Below are 19,807 nucleotides of genomic sequence, written 5' to 3' on the forward strand. Positions count from 1 at the left end.
TATTTGCCTTTCCAATTGCAACGTCAGAAGCATATTGCCTTGCAGAATTTTGTGCGGATTGCGTCAATTGCTATAACACTGTAGCAGCATTTTTGTCATCATTACTGAGCAGAATCGTTTAGAGTTTGCAGAGTAAAATTTATAAAAATGAAACTTTCAGATTTATCAGAAATTCCTGAACATGTTTTTCCTGATGAAAATAATAAATTTCACTCGTACGTTGCTTTCGAGTGTTAAACACGCTTCCGCAATGCAAGGGTAAAAGCTGTTTTATTTCTGCCTTTGAAACTAACGCCACCTATTTGGTTTACACCAAAGCAATAATTAATGGCATATCAAAATCATATTGTATTCATGATACTTTGTTAATTTCGATAATAAGAAGAAGTAGAATCTTTATTATGCGCTCTTTAAACTAAAACTAATTTAACTATAAAAATTACCGTGTGGTGGAATTTAACGTTAGGCTTAGCATGCTCTTATAATTCTTACACACTTAATAATTGTTCAAAGTGGAATTTTTAATTACTGACATTTCCGTTCTTTTTACAAGTTATTCATGTGCCTAGTACAAAAAAAAAAAAGTGAAAATGCGCTTATAAATCGCATTATTTTCGTATATAATACCTTATTTATATTTTTAGTAATGGCGATTATTGCTGTAGCAATATAGCGATGAGTTTCATATTCATATTCTTGTTTTTTATAAAATGCGTATTTTTTTAAAGAAGAACCGATTTATTTAAAATTGATTCTAATTTGGTACTTTTATTTGTGTTCTTTCAGTGGTTGAAATGGTTAATCCTAAAGTCAGAACTTGGCTTAATAACGTAAACAATTCTGCTTGGGCATTCGGCATATGTGTTCTACCTTTAGTTGCGTATTTGACACGAGACTGGATATTGTATGGCATCATAACGACTGCCACGAGTTTCATTTTATTCTTCTACTGGAAGTAAGTAAGTGGTTTCCTTTAAAAAAAAAATAAACGTGAAATGTTAAATTATATTTTTGAGACTTATGAAAATTAATAGTCGTGTATTTTAGATATATGATTTTAATATGTAAATTGTGTAAAACATATTTAGAATGTTCTTAGAACAATTGGTTGTGTGCGAAACATGCCAAAAAATGCTATCATTGTATGGTTCCCTTGGATCCTATTACCGAAATTCCAAAATCTTTCAAGTGTATCCTGTAACCTCTTCAACCTTCACTAATATCTACACGCATTTCTTATGTGAAAGAGTCATTTATTATAGTTCGAACTTTGGAAAATAAGAAAAAAACGTTACAGTGATCCAGTCGCAAGGCTGAGAGTGTAGATGTGTGAAATACTGTGCAGTTAAGTCTTCCAATTTCTGCACACTGGTCTTTTTTTTTTTTTTTTTTTTGGCGTATGTAGTCAACAGTGAAGTCAGATGATGTTGTAACGAGGTTTTATTGCTGATTTCTCCCACTTTATGTAGTTTATCAATTTGAAGTGATACCTACTTAGAAGTCATTTTCATTTGTTGCAGGATGCTACCGGAATCTCCTAGATGGCTCGTCAGTCAAAACCGCTATAAAGAAGCTGCGATTATTTTGAATAAAATAAGCAGAGTGAATGGCAAATCGGGCAATGAGATCGGGGAACTGGAGGCAAAGTTAAAAGTCAGTGAATTATAAACTTATTTAAAGTAGGAACATAATTAATATATATATAAATTACTAGAATTCGGCGAATATTAGTTCTAATTGGAGGAATGTTTTTTTTTTTTTTACTAGAATGATATAATGCAAAATGACAGAGGAAATGAGTGGAAAGCAGCCAACTCGCTAAAATGACGAAATTTATCAACAAGTATTGCATTCTTAGTGTGAAAAGAAATTTAGAAATAGTCCTAAAAGAAACAAGCCAACCGACCACTTTTGCAAAATCATGCTAACTCAGTAACAAAGTCCGTATTTTGGTTTATTATGTGTTATGGTGTTATATAACAATAATTATAGATGGAGCAAACTTGACATACATTTTTCTTTTGTTTCACAAACCTGTCTTTTGGCCTTTGTTCTTTTCATGATATGTGTTGTGTTTTATTTTTGATTTGTATCATCGTTCAGTCATAAAAATCCAGCTTATATTACATGCTTGTTCTACTACAGAGATTATCGTCTCTATTTATTTTATTTTTTCGCCATTAAATTCGCTTAGTGAAAAATCTTTGCAATATTTTGAATCTTGGGATTATAAACGTTCGCATTTCTTTCAATAATTTTTTTGAATATATTTTAATTTCAATATTTTTGAATTTTCTTTGATATTTATTTGGCCACTTGCTGATAAATAATCCTTCGTGTTCTTAGGTTAAAAAGATTAATGAAATAAATGTGAAATTTTTTTTTCTGTAATATGTGTATATACATTTTTATTCATTACAAATATGGAAATATGCATAAATAGCATTTCTCAGTTAAGATTTATATATAGCTTCACAAGGAATGCAGCCTCCAATTATCTTCAACGCACTAAAAACACCCAGGATCAGTACGATGTTTGTGTATCGAAGTATTAACTGTTATAACGACAGAAAATATCTAACCTCCAAAGAACAAGTCGACCACGCTGCGTTAGGATGTAACAACTTATGAGGGCTGTGAAGGCACCCCTCTATCGTAATCCTCTGAGAACGAAGAAAATGATGTTGTGGGAGATGAACTTTTCGCAGAGAACGATGTCGCTTACTGATGATCTGGGGTGAGAGCTGGACGCTTTTCAAGCTACTTCTGGCCTGCAATAAGCATGGTGGCGGGTCTCTTAAGACGTGATATCTTCCAGCTAGGCTTGTAAACAATAAACAACAACAGCAGTAAACAATAATTATAATTATTGTATATTGTTATTGTTTATTCTTGTGACTAGCAAATGCAAGTACTGTTTGTCTATTAATTCACTTTCTCTCTCTCTCTCTCTCTCTCTCTGCGCGCGTTTCCAGCTGGGTGTTCACAAGCTGGAACAAGTAAATTGCCAGCATCGTTGACCAAGTGGTTAGCCGATACACTAACCGAGGTTGGAATGCCACTTCTGGCATAAATGTTCGTGATTAACTTTAGATGGGAGATGAATTACATCGCTTACTGTGAGACCATCTTCTTGCTTACTGGAGGCCTGAAGTGGCTCGAAAAAGTTCTATATTTGGTTCTCTAGAGCAGGTAAAAATAAATAAATAATACAAAAGATCTATAAAATTAGTTAAATAATAAAAGAAAAACAGTTTAAGTCTATCCACGGTACGATTGTACTAGAGGTTCGCAAAAAAAAAAAAAACTTTCGTGGGTGGGAACCATATAATAAATAAATAAAACTAAGAGTTATGCAAATGTGGATATTCTAACTCACAGCCGTTGAGCTATTTTCAGATATAAACTTCTACTTATTTATACCCTATATATATATATAACGAAATAGATTAGATTGATATGTGTTACAATGGATGACTCTAGAGAGAATGAAGAAAAACGACAGATGAGAACAGATGAAGTAACTCCCATCTTAGTTGAACTGCAAATTATCATAATTGTTGAAGTCTTTTCAATCTAAAACGTAAATCCGCATATGGTCACAATGATTTTTACTGCAAGTTCCCAAACCTAACAGCGTGTTGACACAGACTGCGTTACAAGAAGTTAAGGAGGCAAGAGATGACAATGGATTCGATTAGCTTCCTGGCTTTGCAATTTTCCTCCGCGATCAGGAAAGGCAATTACAGTGGAAGAGAGAGAGAAAATGTGGAAGATTACCGATATGATCAAAAGGACAATGATGAGGAAGATTTTAATTTTTATTCAATCCGTTTGTGAAAGGAAATATTAATGTATGTGTGTATGTGTGTGTGTGGGGGGGGGAAGTCTCGCTATAATGTACTCTATATTAACTATATGACCGTTCCATGACAAATGAAGTGCTCTTTTGAAATGAAGTGGCAAAAAAAAAAAAAAAAAAAAGCTCTGATATTTTCCTTTTAAAATAAAGTGTAAAAAATTATGGTATTTGGACTAAGAAATACGATACGTATAACACTTTGATTCATGAAGAAAAAGTTGCATATATTATAGTCATGTGTGTGTGTGCGCGTAGACAAAAATGTCTTCGCGCGCACACATTGGAGTACAGACGTTTCGGAGCAGATATGTCTGAAAAACACATCTGACTCATGACTGACTGGCAACCGATTCTACTCATCCACCCCCCCCCCCTCCGAGTAAAAAACAGTCCCTGCTGCTGATCGCTAACTACATGCTGGAAGAAGAAACTGACAATCTATGTTTATCAGTATTGGTATTAGGATCACGTATGGATTATGAGATAAAGCCACAGGACTGCGAGTTACAGAATTTGGTAAAGAAGGCCAATAAGAAGGGATAAAAGAAATACATAAGCTTAAGATACATTATAAGATAGATTTTTCTTAGCTGGGTAGGAAGGGAAATAAAAATAAGGGCTGCTGAGTAAGCTTTTAGCTAGTAAAGGCAGACGGGAATATATTTCGGGAGCATTCCAGGAGGAAGTGATGAATGAATTTACAGAGTTAGGATGACGTAGTGTTGTATAGAGTGGTGACCACTCCTATTAGAGGAATATGATTTACCGAGTCTTGAGTGATTCCGGCACACACACACTCCCTGATGGGGCCACTGTTACTTCACCCAGAGATGAAGCTGACCTCTTGTACTCTTTTTCCTTAAACTCTGCATAAATGGCCAAAGAAATCACCTCCTATCCCTCTGAAATCCAAGAACCGTATGCCTCCCTTAGTTTTTCGACAAAAAGAAATAAGAAAAAAACTATTAAATAGCTCGTATACTGAAACGTCTTCTGGTCTTGGTGGCACTCCCCAGTTGTTCTCAAACATTATGCTCCAGAGTTAACACCCGTCTTGAATCGTCCCTACAATCTATTATACATATATGGTACTTATTCCAATGCATGGACGCAATCTCATATCCACCTTATTCCAAAAAAGGGTGATAAAAGTCTACGGTCAAACTACCGACCAATTCCCATTACCTCAAGAAAGTCATTAACAGACAACTTCTTTATCATTTATAAGCCTACCAATTTTCAGCAATACGGATTTCACTATTCAAGATCCACAGTTGACCTCGTAGCATACATCACTCACCACTGCAAACATGCCATGGAAAGGTTCGGAGAAACTTGTGTTGTCGTCCTACATTTCCAAAGCTTTCTCTCTGGTCTTTCTCCGCTTGAAGAAAAGCCACTGTTGATGGCTTCCTGTCTTCGGGTTTCACCATCTATGCTGAAATGCCTCAAGGCTCTGTCCTATCTTTGTCTTGTTCATAAATGACTTACCCACAATCACTACTAATCCTATCCACAACATTCTCTCCACTCATCCTACTCATTCGATAAACCATGCAATACTTTGACATCCCAGGCTAAAGATCATTTACAACCAGGGTTTTAAACATTGATCTTCATACTATCCTTCAATGGGAAGAGGACAACCTTGTCATGTTCAATGCCACCAAAACACAGTCTCGCCCTTTCTCTCCCAAAAATGATCTCAGCTCATTTATCTTTACCTTCAGTAATACACACAAATCAGCAGACCAGATCAGATTTCTCTCTGCACTAACTCTAGCCTCCACAGCATCAAAAAAAAAAAAATATATATATATATATATGCATGCTCTTTTATTCAAGAGGCTATTTTACACCCAACTTCTACCTATATACAAATCCCAAATTCGCTCATGCTTAGAACACTGCTGCTCACATGTGTTGGGTGGTGCATCTAAAATTTTCTTTAAAATCCTGGACGCCGACCGATCTGTTATTCAAGACGACCAGAAGGGAGAAATTAGGATCATAGATGGTTCCTCTCTTACGGATTCACTTTAGCCATTATCCCACAGGCCCAGTGTTTCCACACTGGATCAATTTTACGGGACTTCCACGGTATATATATATATATATATATATATATATTCAAGATGTTAATCATCTATTCACTGTGAAATTTTAAATACTATGTTTTTTCCTTTTTTTTTTCTTCTTCTTCTCAAAACCCCTGCACTCTTATATGCTGATATAGTTTCTAATTTATATTTTCTGTTTCCTAATGCAACTTAAGAAATATGGAGAGAGCACTAAGAAAAAGAACACAAGCGAAAAAAAATATTCCTGGAAAGATCTATTTAGGTATCCACGACTACGAAGAAACTTTCTGATCATAACACTCGGATGGTAAGAGCCACGGTGTACTAGAGATATTTGATATTGTGTTACAATCACATAGATAATGCATGCGTATGATTTTCGATTATATATTAGCTATTTTTTGCGAAAACTATTTCAAAAATTCTGCATACTGCGCATGCGTGAGCTGTGGGATGATGTAATAGTTTCTACTTTCACGTCAGTTGTAAGCTGGACTGAATTAAAATGCCGTGTTCTTGTTCGGCTAAATAAGACTTCAAAATCATGAATCTGAAGTCGGAGTCCTCATTTTCCATGACAACATGAGGCTACATGGATTGTAAGATTTTAGCTTAGTTCAGTAGACGATTTGAGAATACACACTACACATTGCATACGACCTATGACTGAGCATCTGCGGTGATCGCCAATACATGATACACGTGATCTCCTCTGGCCCAGCTCGGACAAACGAAGTAGCACTCGGTCTTCCCGAGCACTACTTCGTTCGCCTTGCGTTCACAGCGGCCGTGATTCCCGAGAGCTATAGGGTATTCCCACCTTATGTGACCACTATTCATAAGTAGTGTAGAAATAGAAGACACGTCGTCGTCCGGTAGCATCCTCTTGCAAGAGGGTTGCAGCAGATAAGCAGCACTCCTCCATTTCCCTCTGTCTGTCGCCTTCGTCATTCTTAAACCAATCCATTCCACGATGTCATTGACCCACTCTCTAGTTGGTCTTCCACGTCTTCTCTTCCCCTCAACTTTCCCTTATAATATAGTTCTTGTCAGATATCCTGAGGAACCTCTCAGAAGATGTCCTGCAAATCTGGTCTTTCTTTGCATAATGTTTTTAAGCAGTGTTCTTTCCATCCCAACTCTTCTTAAAACTTCTTGATTTGATATTCTCTCTGTATAGTTAATCTTTTCCATCTTTCTATAACACCACATTTCCAATGCATTAATTCTTTCAATATCTCTCTTTCTGAGTGTCCATGATTCACTTCCATAACTTGCAATACTCCAAACTGTTGCTTTAACTATTCCAATATTAACACCTATTTTAGTTTTCTTGTTTATTAAAATTCTCTTCATTTCCATAAATTCCGATTTAGCTTTACCCATTTTATTTCTAATGTCTAACTCTGAAGTTCCTTTCTCTGAGATCCAGCTACCTAAATATTGAAATCTTTCCACTTCTAAAATCTTTCCTCCACATCTTACCTTTACATTATCTCCAATTTTTCTGCCCATTATCATTATCTTGGTCTTCTTTGTGTTAATCCTTAGTCCATACTCTATACAGGAGTTTTCAATTCTTTGCACAATTTGTTGTAATCCATTTTCACTTTCGGCCATCACCACTACATCATCCGCATATCTTAAGTTTTTAATGAATCTTCCATGATTTTTCCCGAGAGTTATAGTGCAGGGGTGGCCAGAGTTTTTGCAGCAAGAGCCATAGTTACCTACCAGAAATTGTTAAGAGCCACAAATTACTTTTTCAACAATTTTAAGGGAAACATCAAAAGCTTCCCTTAATATCAACGGCACGAGTACTATATTTTAATGCTATTAAATCTAATAATTCTTCTCGCGTCGCTCCGTCCTCAAGAACGAAACGAATAAAAATTGCTAATTGTGGTTGGTCTGTAATGTCAGTTGATTCTTTTGTATATTTTAATGTATCTTTTAAAATTTTCTGACAAGGTAATATAAATATAACTGCATTGCCGAACAACAATATAGTTAATTTAAAAATTAAATTAAAAACAATAAAAAATTAAGAAAAATTATAAATGAAGAAAAAGCGCCTCGCGAGCCGCAATTTGGCCACCGTGGCTATAGTGTATTCCCACCTTATGTGACCGCTAATTCATAAGTAGCATAGAAATATAAGACACGGCACAACATAAATAAAAAAAAATAATAAATTTTAATTAGGAAAAGATATTTGGAAATTTTTCTAGTGTTTTTTCCCTTTTTCTTTTGGGGGACAGGGCTCCTTGGTCTCCCCGTGGGTGCGCCACTGGTAAGAGTGCTTCCTCATTCCTATACGCCAACCCGATTGGCCGATAGCGTAGCAGCTCTCCAACCAATAGGTTGCGGGTTCGAATCCCACTGCCGCCATGGATGTTTGTGATTATCTTACGCTTAGCGTGCTGCTATCACCTTTGATATGACGCAGTATGACCTTTGCTGTCCTTGAGCTATTAAAAATATAGAACATCATCCTTATATAGTCGTGATATGAGGACTCACATCATATGAGGACTGATATGAAGTTTCCGTTGAAAGAACCACTCCGTGGGACACCCTTTATTACTATTGACAAGATTACTTCTGAACTAACTCGACTCATGGAACACATAAATAAACAAATAAAAAATTGGCTGATAGAAACACAAGACTTATCCAAACGTTGGGTAGCATTGATAAGACAGAATAGTCTTTGCGATTCGGTAAATGTATTTTGTTAATCACGTTTGGTTTAATAACAGGGAGGTACGGTGTGCAGTGGATTAGTTAGAGTATAATGTGCAGAACTTTTGAAATAATCCTCATAATATGATATTTGGCGATAAATATTTTAGCTTTATTAAATAAAAGATCTTTTCTAAAAATGAAAAAAATGGTCAAGTTATAAACAAGATTGATGTTTTATTACTAAGGGGTAAAAACTGCAAAAAGATTGCGCGAAAGAAATCAAGTAGTGTGGTTCCATTAGCGTCGTGTGATCAATGAAGCTATAAAATACGAGGGATGTTCGTAAAAAGACCAAACTTTTGGAATAGCGCTCCAATCGGCACGCGGCAAATGAGCGCACCTAGCGGTAGGTGTTGACAACAATCTTCCATTTGCCCCGTACTGCTGTGAGTATTAGTCGAGTTATATGCGCTGAAGTGAGCACTTGCACAAGCTGTTCATCGGATGAGTGAGAATGAAAAAGCTTGAAGAAGAACATTTGTGTGGGGGGGGGGGGGGAATTTTAGTGCAAACTTGGTAAAACTTTTACATAGACACTTCGATTGCTGAACCAAGCATACGGAGGAGACCAAAAAAAGCACGGATGAATCTCTCAAAGATCAAGGTGATGTTTGGTCAGATGGTAAACAAAGAGTTGAGGAAGTTTTAGCGCGTTTGAGGGATGATGTGTGCAGGAAGAGACCTGAATTTTCACTAAACCAGACTTGGATGTTGCACCACAACAATGTGCCGACTCACACATCGCTCCTCATCCGCAGGTATATGGCAAAACATCAGACATCCGTTGTGCCCATCCACCCTATGACTGAGATGGTGCCGTACATTCCCGTAAAGGGAACTCACGGCCGCTGAATCATCATACGATAATTAAATTAATTTGAAATACTTTTCTTTGAGTTCTAAGTTATGTGATCTAAGGCTGTAGTTTTACCGTACAGTAATAGCTAATGTTTCTATGATAATGACTAACCGTACTCAGATAGGAAAGAAGGGATCTTTACAAAGCTCAGCGAAAAATATTAACCTTGAAAAAATAATTACTTTCCATTTTTTTGAGAATATAATAAGTGTATGCTTTTTGAAAGAAAGCGGACATTTTCTCTCTTCAAATTCATCACTAGTTTTACAATAATGTGAGAATATAAAAACATTCACATTTTTGTATGTTTTTATATTCACGAGTTAAAACACGTACCGAGTTACATTTTTGTCTCTTTTTTTCAGGTCTTGCGTTCTTCAGGGCTACCATGGCTTACTGATGAATGTTTCTAACTTGGGTGGAAACGAATTTCTTAACTTTTTCCTGCTAACTCTGATTGACATTCCAGGCTATGTATCAAGCTGGTTGTTTATGGATTACTTTGGTAGAAGATGGAGTGGAGTGGGATCATTTCTAGTTACAGGAATTGTCTGTTTATTACCTGTTTGTTTTCCCGGTAAGTTATTTGATATATTATGAATAACGCGATCTTTTTCTGTTAGTTTTACTAAATATCATATCCAAAAGATTTTGTTATATCAGATAATTCCACTGTCGTGTCGGATCTGTCAATTTCTTATATTGAAGTTGGTTAATGTATGTGATGAAAATGAAGAAAATGAAGGAACATCGGATTGTCCAAATTACGTAAGTTATTTTTCATCTAAAAATAAATTTTAGGTGAATATTTTTTCCTTTCGGAAAATAAATTTTAACTAAATTATTTTTCTTATAAAATCTAAAAAAGAAAAAATTCACAAATGTCAGAAATAGCTCCTGGATGAATGAATTGTCATAAAGGTCGCAGTTACAGCTGATTAACTAACATTCCGTAGAACAGAGGCGGACAAAGCGGACAAGATGATATAGTAGATAGGAAAAGAACTCATAAAAGAAAGCTATACAAACTGTTAGGAAGAGTTCGTGTCATTTAAGTTACGCGATAATAAAACGCAGCTATAGTATGATTGTAATGTCCGATTCTAGATCAGTTTAAACTTTTATCATTTCAAAAGGGCAGCAGTACTGTTTGTCTACTTGGTTATAAAATAATAATGAATTTATTTATTAAACTTCTTTTAAAGGTGATTTTTTATTTTAAATTTTTTTCTCATTCGAACACTTAAAAATTTTAACCAATGAGAGAAAAAAAAAGGACATTTTGATGCATTATAGGAACGTACTATTGCCCTAACACAATTGCACTAAACGCAACTCTAAATAAAATTTTTAGTCCTTTCTGAAAACACTTGAAATGAAATGTAAAAGAGGTGAATCAACGAATTATTCGAATGGTTGAGAAGGTAATGGAAAGTCTCCAAGAATAAAGAAAAGAGAGTGGAATATAGATAAGACTGTAGCATGAAATAACGTCAGTAGGTGGCGTGGGGGAGTGCTGCTATGCCATTTCTTCTATTTCTGTGACAGTGATGACTTTAAACAACTCGAAAGAACTGCCCTATCATTCTGTATGCGTGTGTGAGTGAGAGGAAGTGGGAGGGAACATCTCAAGAAGAAAGCATATAATCGTGATCTCTTAATGTCAAAAAGAAACTCCACATGTAGTGGTGGTGTTGTGGAGTTTCTTCACTGACAAGCTCATCAGTGAAGAAAACAGACGGGAAGAAGGAACTCAAAATTAGTAAAGCACGTTATAAATACTATTGATATTTTCCAAATATAAATAATTTTTTGTGAAATAAAATGTCATAAAAATTATTCATTTCCAACAAACACATCCATCCATCATGTGGTTAAATCCGATATTATATTCTGTCTCCTCGTTCATGATTTGATATACAACTAAACTAGTGAGTTCATACATGACTAGCGAATAACAGGTACAATTATTGACTCATCGGTAAAACAGCGGACGTAATGTAAATGTGCAAATATCATCGACTTCATTTACTCAATAGAATCGGTAGCTGCTCTAGTTGTTCCAGTGAAAAGCATATTCGCTCTCCAACCAACAGGCTGCGTTTCGATTGCCGCTATGATGGATGCTTGTGATTGTCTTTAGGTGAATTTCGTTGTCCAGTGCCCGACCTGAACCACCCTGCTTACTGGAGACTTGCAGTGGCTTGAAAAATTTCCATGTTCAGTCTCCAGAATAGTCCGGATTATCTAATTCTCAAAACTGTCTAGTTTGAAATAAAAACTAAATTGATTTGAAGGATCATAAATATCAAATCCATTAAATTCTATATGAAATTTCCCACTATCATTAACACTATTCCTTACTCACGAATAGATTTCAAAATAACAATGACTTAAGGTTATATATAAGTATTCCTCACATTACTCTATCTTGTAAGTCGAAATCCCTTTCGAAACTACTAGACTCTGTAGAATGAATGTTTTATCTGTCATGTAGGTAGACGTTCTACATAAGCAGAATGACATTCCTTGTACCATTTTGCAATTTCTTTTTATACTAAAATAATATTTTCCAAAGGCAATGAATATCGACTACGAAATGCACCTGCTACAATAGTCAATAAACGTTACATCATAAAAGGAACGCTGAAAGAATTATGCCAAGGTCTAATATGAAAAGATCATAAAAATAAAGTGAAACAATATTCACCTAGCTGATAACACACTTAAAATATTCAACAAATAGCAATTTCAACATGGGTAGTAATAATTATTATTTTCTTTGTTTACTGTTGCTGAGTTATTTGTTTGTTTTTCAGAAATGGAATCTGTTCGCATTGGGGCTTCTCTTATTGGTAAATATGGGGCCTCAGCAGCTTTTATGGTTGTTTTCCAACAATCAGCTGAACTTTATTCTACTCCGATAAGATCAATAGCAATGGGACTTAGCGCCACTTTAGCATCCATTGCAAGTATTGATGTTCCGTACATCGTATATTTGGTAAGGTTAATTTTTGTTTATTTAAATTTTTTTATATAAATTTTTGTCAACAGCTCTTTCGATAATTTTTGTCAATAACCCTTTCGATATTTTTTTTGTCAACAACTCTTTTCATACAAATTTTTGTCAGGCATTATTTTTTTATCAAAAACGATAAAAAAATAGTGTCACTCTTCACTTTTTTGCATATTTTTATTAAACAGTATCAATACTTTTTTGTCAAAAACTTCTTTAAATAAAGGGGCAGCGTTATTTTTGCGTAAACAGATTAAATCTTAGAACATTTGTCAGTCCCTATTTCTACAGCAATATTTTTTTTTTCCTGATATGAATAAAAATCGTTATTCTGGAACTCCTTTATAAATGTTCGTTCCTTTTATGCATGCCTTAGTTTAAAAATATTCAACGTAAGAATAAAGCATATGACATATGCTCTATTCTTACATTGTTCTAATGTTCCGGAATATCACATTAAGTGGAGACAGGTGGCAGGTCTCGGTATCTAAGAAAGGGTGATGAACTAGTATTATATGGAGTGATTGAGATGCCACATCAACTATTAATTGTTGATACGAAGCAAAAACATTTCATGAAGCAAATATTGGCAACGTTTCTTTACTTGAAATCTTTTATTTTTATTTATTTATTTTTATCCTGCTTCTGTAGTGCAGTTGATACCACCATTGTATAGAAAGATGTGGATTCGTACTGGATGGGAAGAACCCTATAAGGAGTTTTCAAGTGATGACGAGCTAGTCAGTCTCTTGAGGACATGGTTTCTTATTTTTATTTTTTTCTCCCTCGGAAAACTTGGATTTTTTATCCCCCCAAAACAGGGAAACATCAAGGAGAACAGAAGCAAGAACAGAGGCCATCACACACTGACTTCATACTACGATCGTAACTACGAAAAATGGAAAACAAATAAACAGTTATGCATATATGTTTAATTTTCTTTCGTTGAAGATATGATTCAACCATTTTATGATAAATGTCACTTGGTGGGAGTCTGGAACAAAAAAAAAAAAAAAAAAAAAAAAAACACCAGTAATATTTTCTTAAAAAAAATGAAATTATTCAATAAAAATTTGGGATAATAATAGTGGGAGATAGTGCTTAATAATTGTAAGGCAGTTTTGTACATTCTTTCTTTCGTTTGACAAGCGTTACATTTGCGCATAAAGCATCCAGTGTTTTGATAAAAAAACAAATCTAATAAGTTTTTTTGTTCCCCAAAGGAAGGAAGTTTTTTTGTTTATTAAATGTCTGGAAATCGGGTGATAGCTGGTCTTCACTCTTTCATCACAGTCTTTTAAATTCATTCCTAGTTACCAAAAATACAGTCAATTATCGGCTATCTTGTCTTTGTAATCCTAACTAGTGTATTAACATGCATTGTGGTCTACCACTGCTTTTTCTGAATTGCTCTGACTGTAAACCCGAATTTCTTCAAAAAGAAGAAACAATTTTTACTCAGCACATTGTGAAACTAGTTGCATATTGTTTCGATTCTATTTACGGACTAAAGGAAAAAGTTTTAATTCATAAACCAGAGGAAAAGGTGGAGGTGAATGACTCATCTGGAATCATGAGACCAATCAAGCATTACGATACTTTATTTTAGGATTACAGAAATTCATTGAAGATTTGCAGTGTTTCCTGCACCTAAACACGCAAGTTGGGTTCATAAATTAGTAAAACAGCCTAAGTATGGATGTAAATTCACATAAACGACTGATGAGAAATCTTTTTATTATGAGTTTACATTTATCAGTTCTTTAGTCTTTCTTTTATATATTTTTTTCCATATTTTTTTGCAGAGTATATATCACAAGTTCATCCCGTTCGTCATATTCGGAGGAATTAACATTGTCACAGCATTTCTTTTTGCTTTTATTCCCGAGACAATAAACGAGAATCTTCCTCAAACTCTCGAAGATGGTGAAAGCTTCGGCATGGATCAGAGCTAGTGTGCTTGCATAAGGTAAATCACTGAATAGCTAACGTCTTCAGTTTTCTGATAAATGAAATATATTTTATAATTATGTGTCTTGTTTAAAATGGAAATGTCTTCTGAAATTATTATAAAATACCATTTTATTTTATTTATATTTTTTAGCTTAAGGAAATCCATGAATAACGCAAATCAAGATTTGAATGAAAACAAAAAACTACCACAGAAAAAATCATCTCCTGTTACTGCTGACTTGAAGGAAAAGTATTGAATGACCAACCATAAATTAGTTATAGCCTAAATCGAAGGTCCTAAATCTACAGACTAAGGACCGAATGCGATTCGAGGAAATGCATCATCCAGCCGGTGAAATCGCTGCTTTGTAACTTCGCAATTATATTCGTGAATACTTGTAAGGTTGCTCTGCTGATTGACAATAAATAAAACTGGGCGTTTTCATAATGAATTAAGTTGGTTGATGTTTTAATATAAAAAAGCAAAGAAAACAGGGTTACAAGGCGAAACAGTCGATACCAAGAAAAGTGAAATAAATAAATTTGAATAATATTTTTAAGTAAAAAAAAAAATACAATCAACACTGGGTTAAATTATTAGCAATTTCGAACAATAGTTTTTCTACTAATTGTTGTTTGCAAATATTATTTCTGTAGCAAAAATTTATTTGACATACTTATATATTCGATCATAGCGCCCTCTTACAGTGATCGCTACAAATACACTCAGAGGAAATGCAGCATCTAACCTGTGAAATTGCAGATACCAACCGATTCGAATTTTGAAAATTTAATTATTTAAAAAGTTCGTTTAATTGCAGTCCTCCTCCTCTTCTGGCTGACCAATAATCTCTCTAGCTAATAACAATCTGTAGTATAGCTTGTCCATAATGAAAATTTCCAATTTTAATCCTTATACAGTATATCATTTTGCCCTCTTCTACTACTTAAATTTATTTAAGTTTTCTTTAAAAGGCATAAAATAAACACTATTTCTCCCTAAAAGTGGATCTCATTGTTTAAAATCTATAAGTGTGCCATTTTTCTATTAATAATGAATTATATTTCCTAGTAATATTTCCCACGAAAAATTTCGTTCTGCGATTAGTTTATTGTTTTGACGATAGATGGCAGCAGTTTGAAACTGCCATCTAGATTATTAAATTCGAAAATTTTAGTTAGATGCAAGTAATCAAGGAATCATTTATTTCTGGAAAAGGAACGAAAAATTATGATTCATTTCACTTGACCTTTGCATAGAAGTGATATAAACTTTTTTTTTTGTTAAGTATTCAAAGTGGGACGTTTATGTTTATAAAATAATTTAAGCAATTTAAATTTTTAAAATTAAATATGTCTGTAAAAATCCTGGGTCGGATCCAGTTTCTCAGATCCTAGGTGTAAAAAAGCTTTCTATGGACTTCGCAGTTAGAGCAAGCTACCCACTTATACGGTGACAATCGAGGTGACACTCCACAAAACAGACAAAATAAACGTTAGAAGCAAATAGCCTAACGTAATTCGTTTTTTAAGAATGGATTTTATTCATCATTTTCTTGCTTTTTTCTACATTACAAGCTTTTTACTTCAAAATAAAAACATTTTTACAATTTTGAACATTATTTCTGCAATAACAGCATAGATGGTTTTTTTTCGAAACATTTTCGCAATAAACCACCTAATTTACAATAGATTTCTGTTGGAATAGGTAACCATTTAATGCAGTTCCTTTCCCAACAAAATCTGACTTTATGGCCAGAAGAGCATCGTGGTGAAATGCGAAAGACAGATCTTCATAGAATAGGTTCAACAAGGAGTTTGGGAATTGTCCAAATTACATGAAGTAATGAGAATATTTGGTACCATGACTAGAAATCTCAGTCTGAACCATTGATCAATAACCTTGGTATCTGAATATCGCAAACGATGGATTGGTCTTATGAAACACGTTTCAGTTATTCAAGTCCAAGAACAATTAAGAAATACATCGCTCCCAATAATATTCTAATTTCTTAGGGAAAAGAGAAAATTCTAGAACAAGACCAAATAGATTGCATATCTAATTATAAGAATAGGCTACGTGGTAATTTATTATGTCTATACATAAATGCCAGGAGCATTAGAAACAAAGGGGTTGAGTTTGTTGCTTCATTGTATACGATGTGGCCTAAGATTGTTGGCATTAGTGAAACCTGGCTGTCAGAATCAGATATGGTAAGTGGGAGCGAGTGTAATGGATATACTATTTTTAGGAACGACAGAGGAGAGTAAGAGGAGGAGTGCTACTCATGATATCAGATGACTTAAGTCAAGTTATGGTAGAAACACAAGAAAACAAAGATGGTAACAATGTTCCATGTAGCGGTGAGTTGGAGTCTATCTGGTGTGAAGTGGAGATTAACAGAATGAAATATATGGTGGGGTGTTGCTACAGACTTGGTGGCTCAGTTGCAGGGAACGAAGAAATGCATCGTCAGTATGGATACCAAACGAATGATCATTATGGGTGACTTTAATTTTCCAAACATTGATTGGATAGAAGAGAAATCTCATGATAAGAAAGAAGAAAAATTTATTGAATTGTTGTGAGACAACTTTCTCAAGCAGCATGTGAAAGAAGGAACTCAAGGCCAAAGGATTGCTCATAGCATCAGAAGGGTCTCTGTCAAGAATATGGCTATTTTACAACCAACTGGTGATTACTGTCACCAATTAGTGACAGTGATCATCAGTTGGTGGTAAAATAGCCACATTGACAGTGACCACTAATTTGTTGGTGATCACTAAAATAGCCATATTCTTGACGGAGATTAAATTCTCTGATTGAAACAGATTACATGCTGAACTACAAAGCTGGAAATTATGATCAACTTAGGAAATACTATCTTTGGTCCCATGGTATCAGTTACTGAATGGTAAAATATCAGCAATGCATGGGAATCTTTGAAAAAGTGCTTAAATGAGGCAGTATTGAATGTATCCCTAGTGTTCGAAGAATAAATAGGTTGGGAGTGAAATGGATGTGCAGCCTTATTAAGCAAGAGATCCACATGAAGAAGAAGATGATGTGGAAAGAACATCGTGAGAATAAGAGTGAGATGAGTTATAAAATATATAAAGCTCAGGCCAGAAAAGTAATGAGTATTGTGAGGAAAGTTAAATCGCAGTATGGAAAGAAATTGGCCATACAAACTAAAACATTCCAAAAGACTTTTATCGTTAAACCACAAGTAAAAAGAAAGAATGAATATGAAATAATAACTTTGTTGAATGCAGATGGTATGCGATTGTCGGAAGCTAATGAGATTGTTCAGTTAATGAGTGCTCCCTTTGCTACTACTACATTGGATGAAGAAAATGAGGCTGAAGAGCTGTTGCATAACCTGCATAAGAATTTGTCTATAGTGACAGATGGAATATCAGCCCGTTTACTAAAGGAAAGTTCAGCTGAATTGGCAACGCCTTTCACATATTTGAATAACTTGAGTCTCAGCTCAGGAATGATGCCACAGGAATGGAAGGAATGTATGATAGTTCCACTGTACAAGAGTGGTGCAAAAACTGATATATCTAAACACCGACTTATCAATATCTCTGGTGTGGTAGTAAAGATTTTAGGATTAAAGATTGGGAGTGAAATGGATGTTCAACCTTATTATTATTAGAGAAGGTAAGAACTCTGATACAGAAATGGGTAGACAAACATGCTATACTCTGCAAAGAATATCATGGGTTTACTAAAGGAAGGTCATGTTTTAGCAATTTGCTCATACATTATAACAATGTTACGGCTGGATAAAGGAAACGGACACACTATAATAATGTTGGATTTTTTTAAGGCATTTGATAGGAACGATGAACAAATTCGAATATGTATCGGTAGTTATTGTAAAAAATTAAGTTATTGTAAAAATCAATTTAATTTTCAACATTCATAAGTTCAAATTTTTACTTGCAGATTCTTTGGGGGTCGTACATTGCTATTACGTCATTTCATTTGAAAGAATGAGGAAGAAAATTGCAGTTATTGGAGCAGGAGCCAGTGGACTGACGGCCATTAAGTGTTGTAAAGAAGAAGGACATGATGTTGTGTGCTTCGAAAGAAGCGATAACTGGGGAGGTTTGTGGCGTTATCGAGACAGCGACGTCGATGGATTGGCATCTATTATGAGGTCAACGGTCATCAATACCAGCAAAGAGATGAGTGCTTTCTCTGACTTTCCACCACCTGAAGAATTTGCTAACTTCATGCATAACACGTCCATCATGAAGTACTTCCAGAATTATGTAGAAAATTTTGACATTCTTCGGCACATCATATATTTTCATGAAGTTATAAAAATAGATCCAGCCGACGATTACGAAGAAACAGGTAAATGGATAGTCAAGCTCAAACACATAAAAGAAAATCATATTAAGCAAGAAGTGTTTGATGGAGTCATTGTGTGCATTGGTCATCATGTGTATCCTAACATTCCTAAATTTCTTGGAGAAGAGGATTTTCATGGAAAGATTTTTCACACGCACAGCTTTAAATCTGCAGAGGGCTATGTTGGAAAAAGGGTGGCTGTCATTGGTATAGGAAACTCAGGTGCAGATGCTGCAGTAGAATATAGCTACGTATGTGAACTGGTAAGAATACTCAAAAGTGAATATTGGGAATATAACATCTATGATGTAAGTTTATAGACACCGTTTCAAAAGATTTCTGTTATATACGACGGATCAGGGAGAATTAATATCCCTGTTGGAAGCACATATTCTGAATGAATTCAAGAAATGTATGGTAGCTGATGTCGCTGAAATGTGCCCTCCTTCGATGATTCCCTGACTCGGGTAATAATAATAATAATAATAATATATGAGTATGCGTAAACTACTAGATCCATAATAATCACCAGGTGTTTCATTTTCGGTTCTCGAAAAAAGAATCAGCTAACTTCTTTTTATTCTCGTAAAGGGAACAGGCGAGGCAAATTAGCCCTATCTAACTTTTGAAGACTGAGTGGGCAGTTCAATCTCCACTGGTACCCAATCAGAGATAGATGGCCCAAGGCTATCATTAATTAAGCGGCACACAGTGAAGAGAGACGGCTCAAATGTGCCGCCATCTCGTGGTCCCTAAGCCTAACGGGAGAAAAAAACGTTTCCCGTGCCAGAGATCGACTAACTCGGGAACCGGTCGAAAAAAGCTTAGAAAAATTTCCTCTAGTCGCCGACTAGATTTGAAAACATGTCTTCCTTCGTGCGATTAAGCGCTGTGGTGTGCAAACGCCACATCCACTGAG

The 19,807-nt window shown here is 34.9% G+C and overlaps 1 protein-coding gene and 1 pseudogene across 1 annotated transcript; both read left to right on the top strand.

Annotated features, from left to right (window-relative positions):
* Nucleotides 1-1,537: 1,537 nt before the first annotated feature.
* LOC150097548 (solute carrier family 22 member 21-like) lies at nucleotides 1,538-14,877 on the top strand. The gene is made up of 6 exons (XM_090407669.1): nucleotides 1,538-1,653; nucleotides 6,138-6,250; nucleotides 9,916-10,127; nucleotides 12,370-12,551; nucleotides 14,372-14,535; nucleotides 14,671-14,877. Exons 3-5 carry the CDS (start codon nucleotides 9,950-9,952, stop codon nucleotides 14,519-14,521), a joined length of 510 nt encoding a protein of 169 aa, XP_090263795.1. The 5' UTR covers nucleotides 1,538-1,653; nucleotides 6,138-6,250; nucleotides 9,916-9,949; the 3' UTR covers nucleotides 14,522-14,535; nucleotides 14,671-14,877.
* A 3,647-nt stretch (nucleotides 14,878-18,524) lies between these two features.
* On the top strand, nucleotides 18,525-19,208 carry LOC150097549 (flavin-containing monooxygenase 5 pseudogene; annotated as a pseudogene).
* The last annotated feature ends 599 nt before the right edge of the window (nucleotides 19,209-19,807 follow it).

The sequence above is a fragment of the Typopeltis vanoorti genome, chromosome 17 (assembly GCF_054136105.1).
Source record: "Typopeltis vanoorti isolate ZY-2024b chromosome 17, IOZ_Tvanoo_1.0, whole genome shotgun sequence".
In the NCBI taxonomy this organism is placed as follows: Eukaryota; Metazoa; Arthropoda; class Arachnida; order Uropygi; family Thelyphonidae; genus Typopeltis; species Typopeltis vanoorti.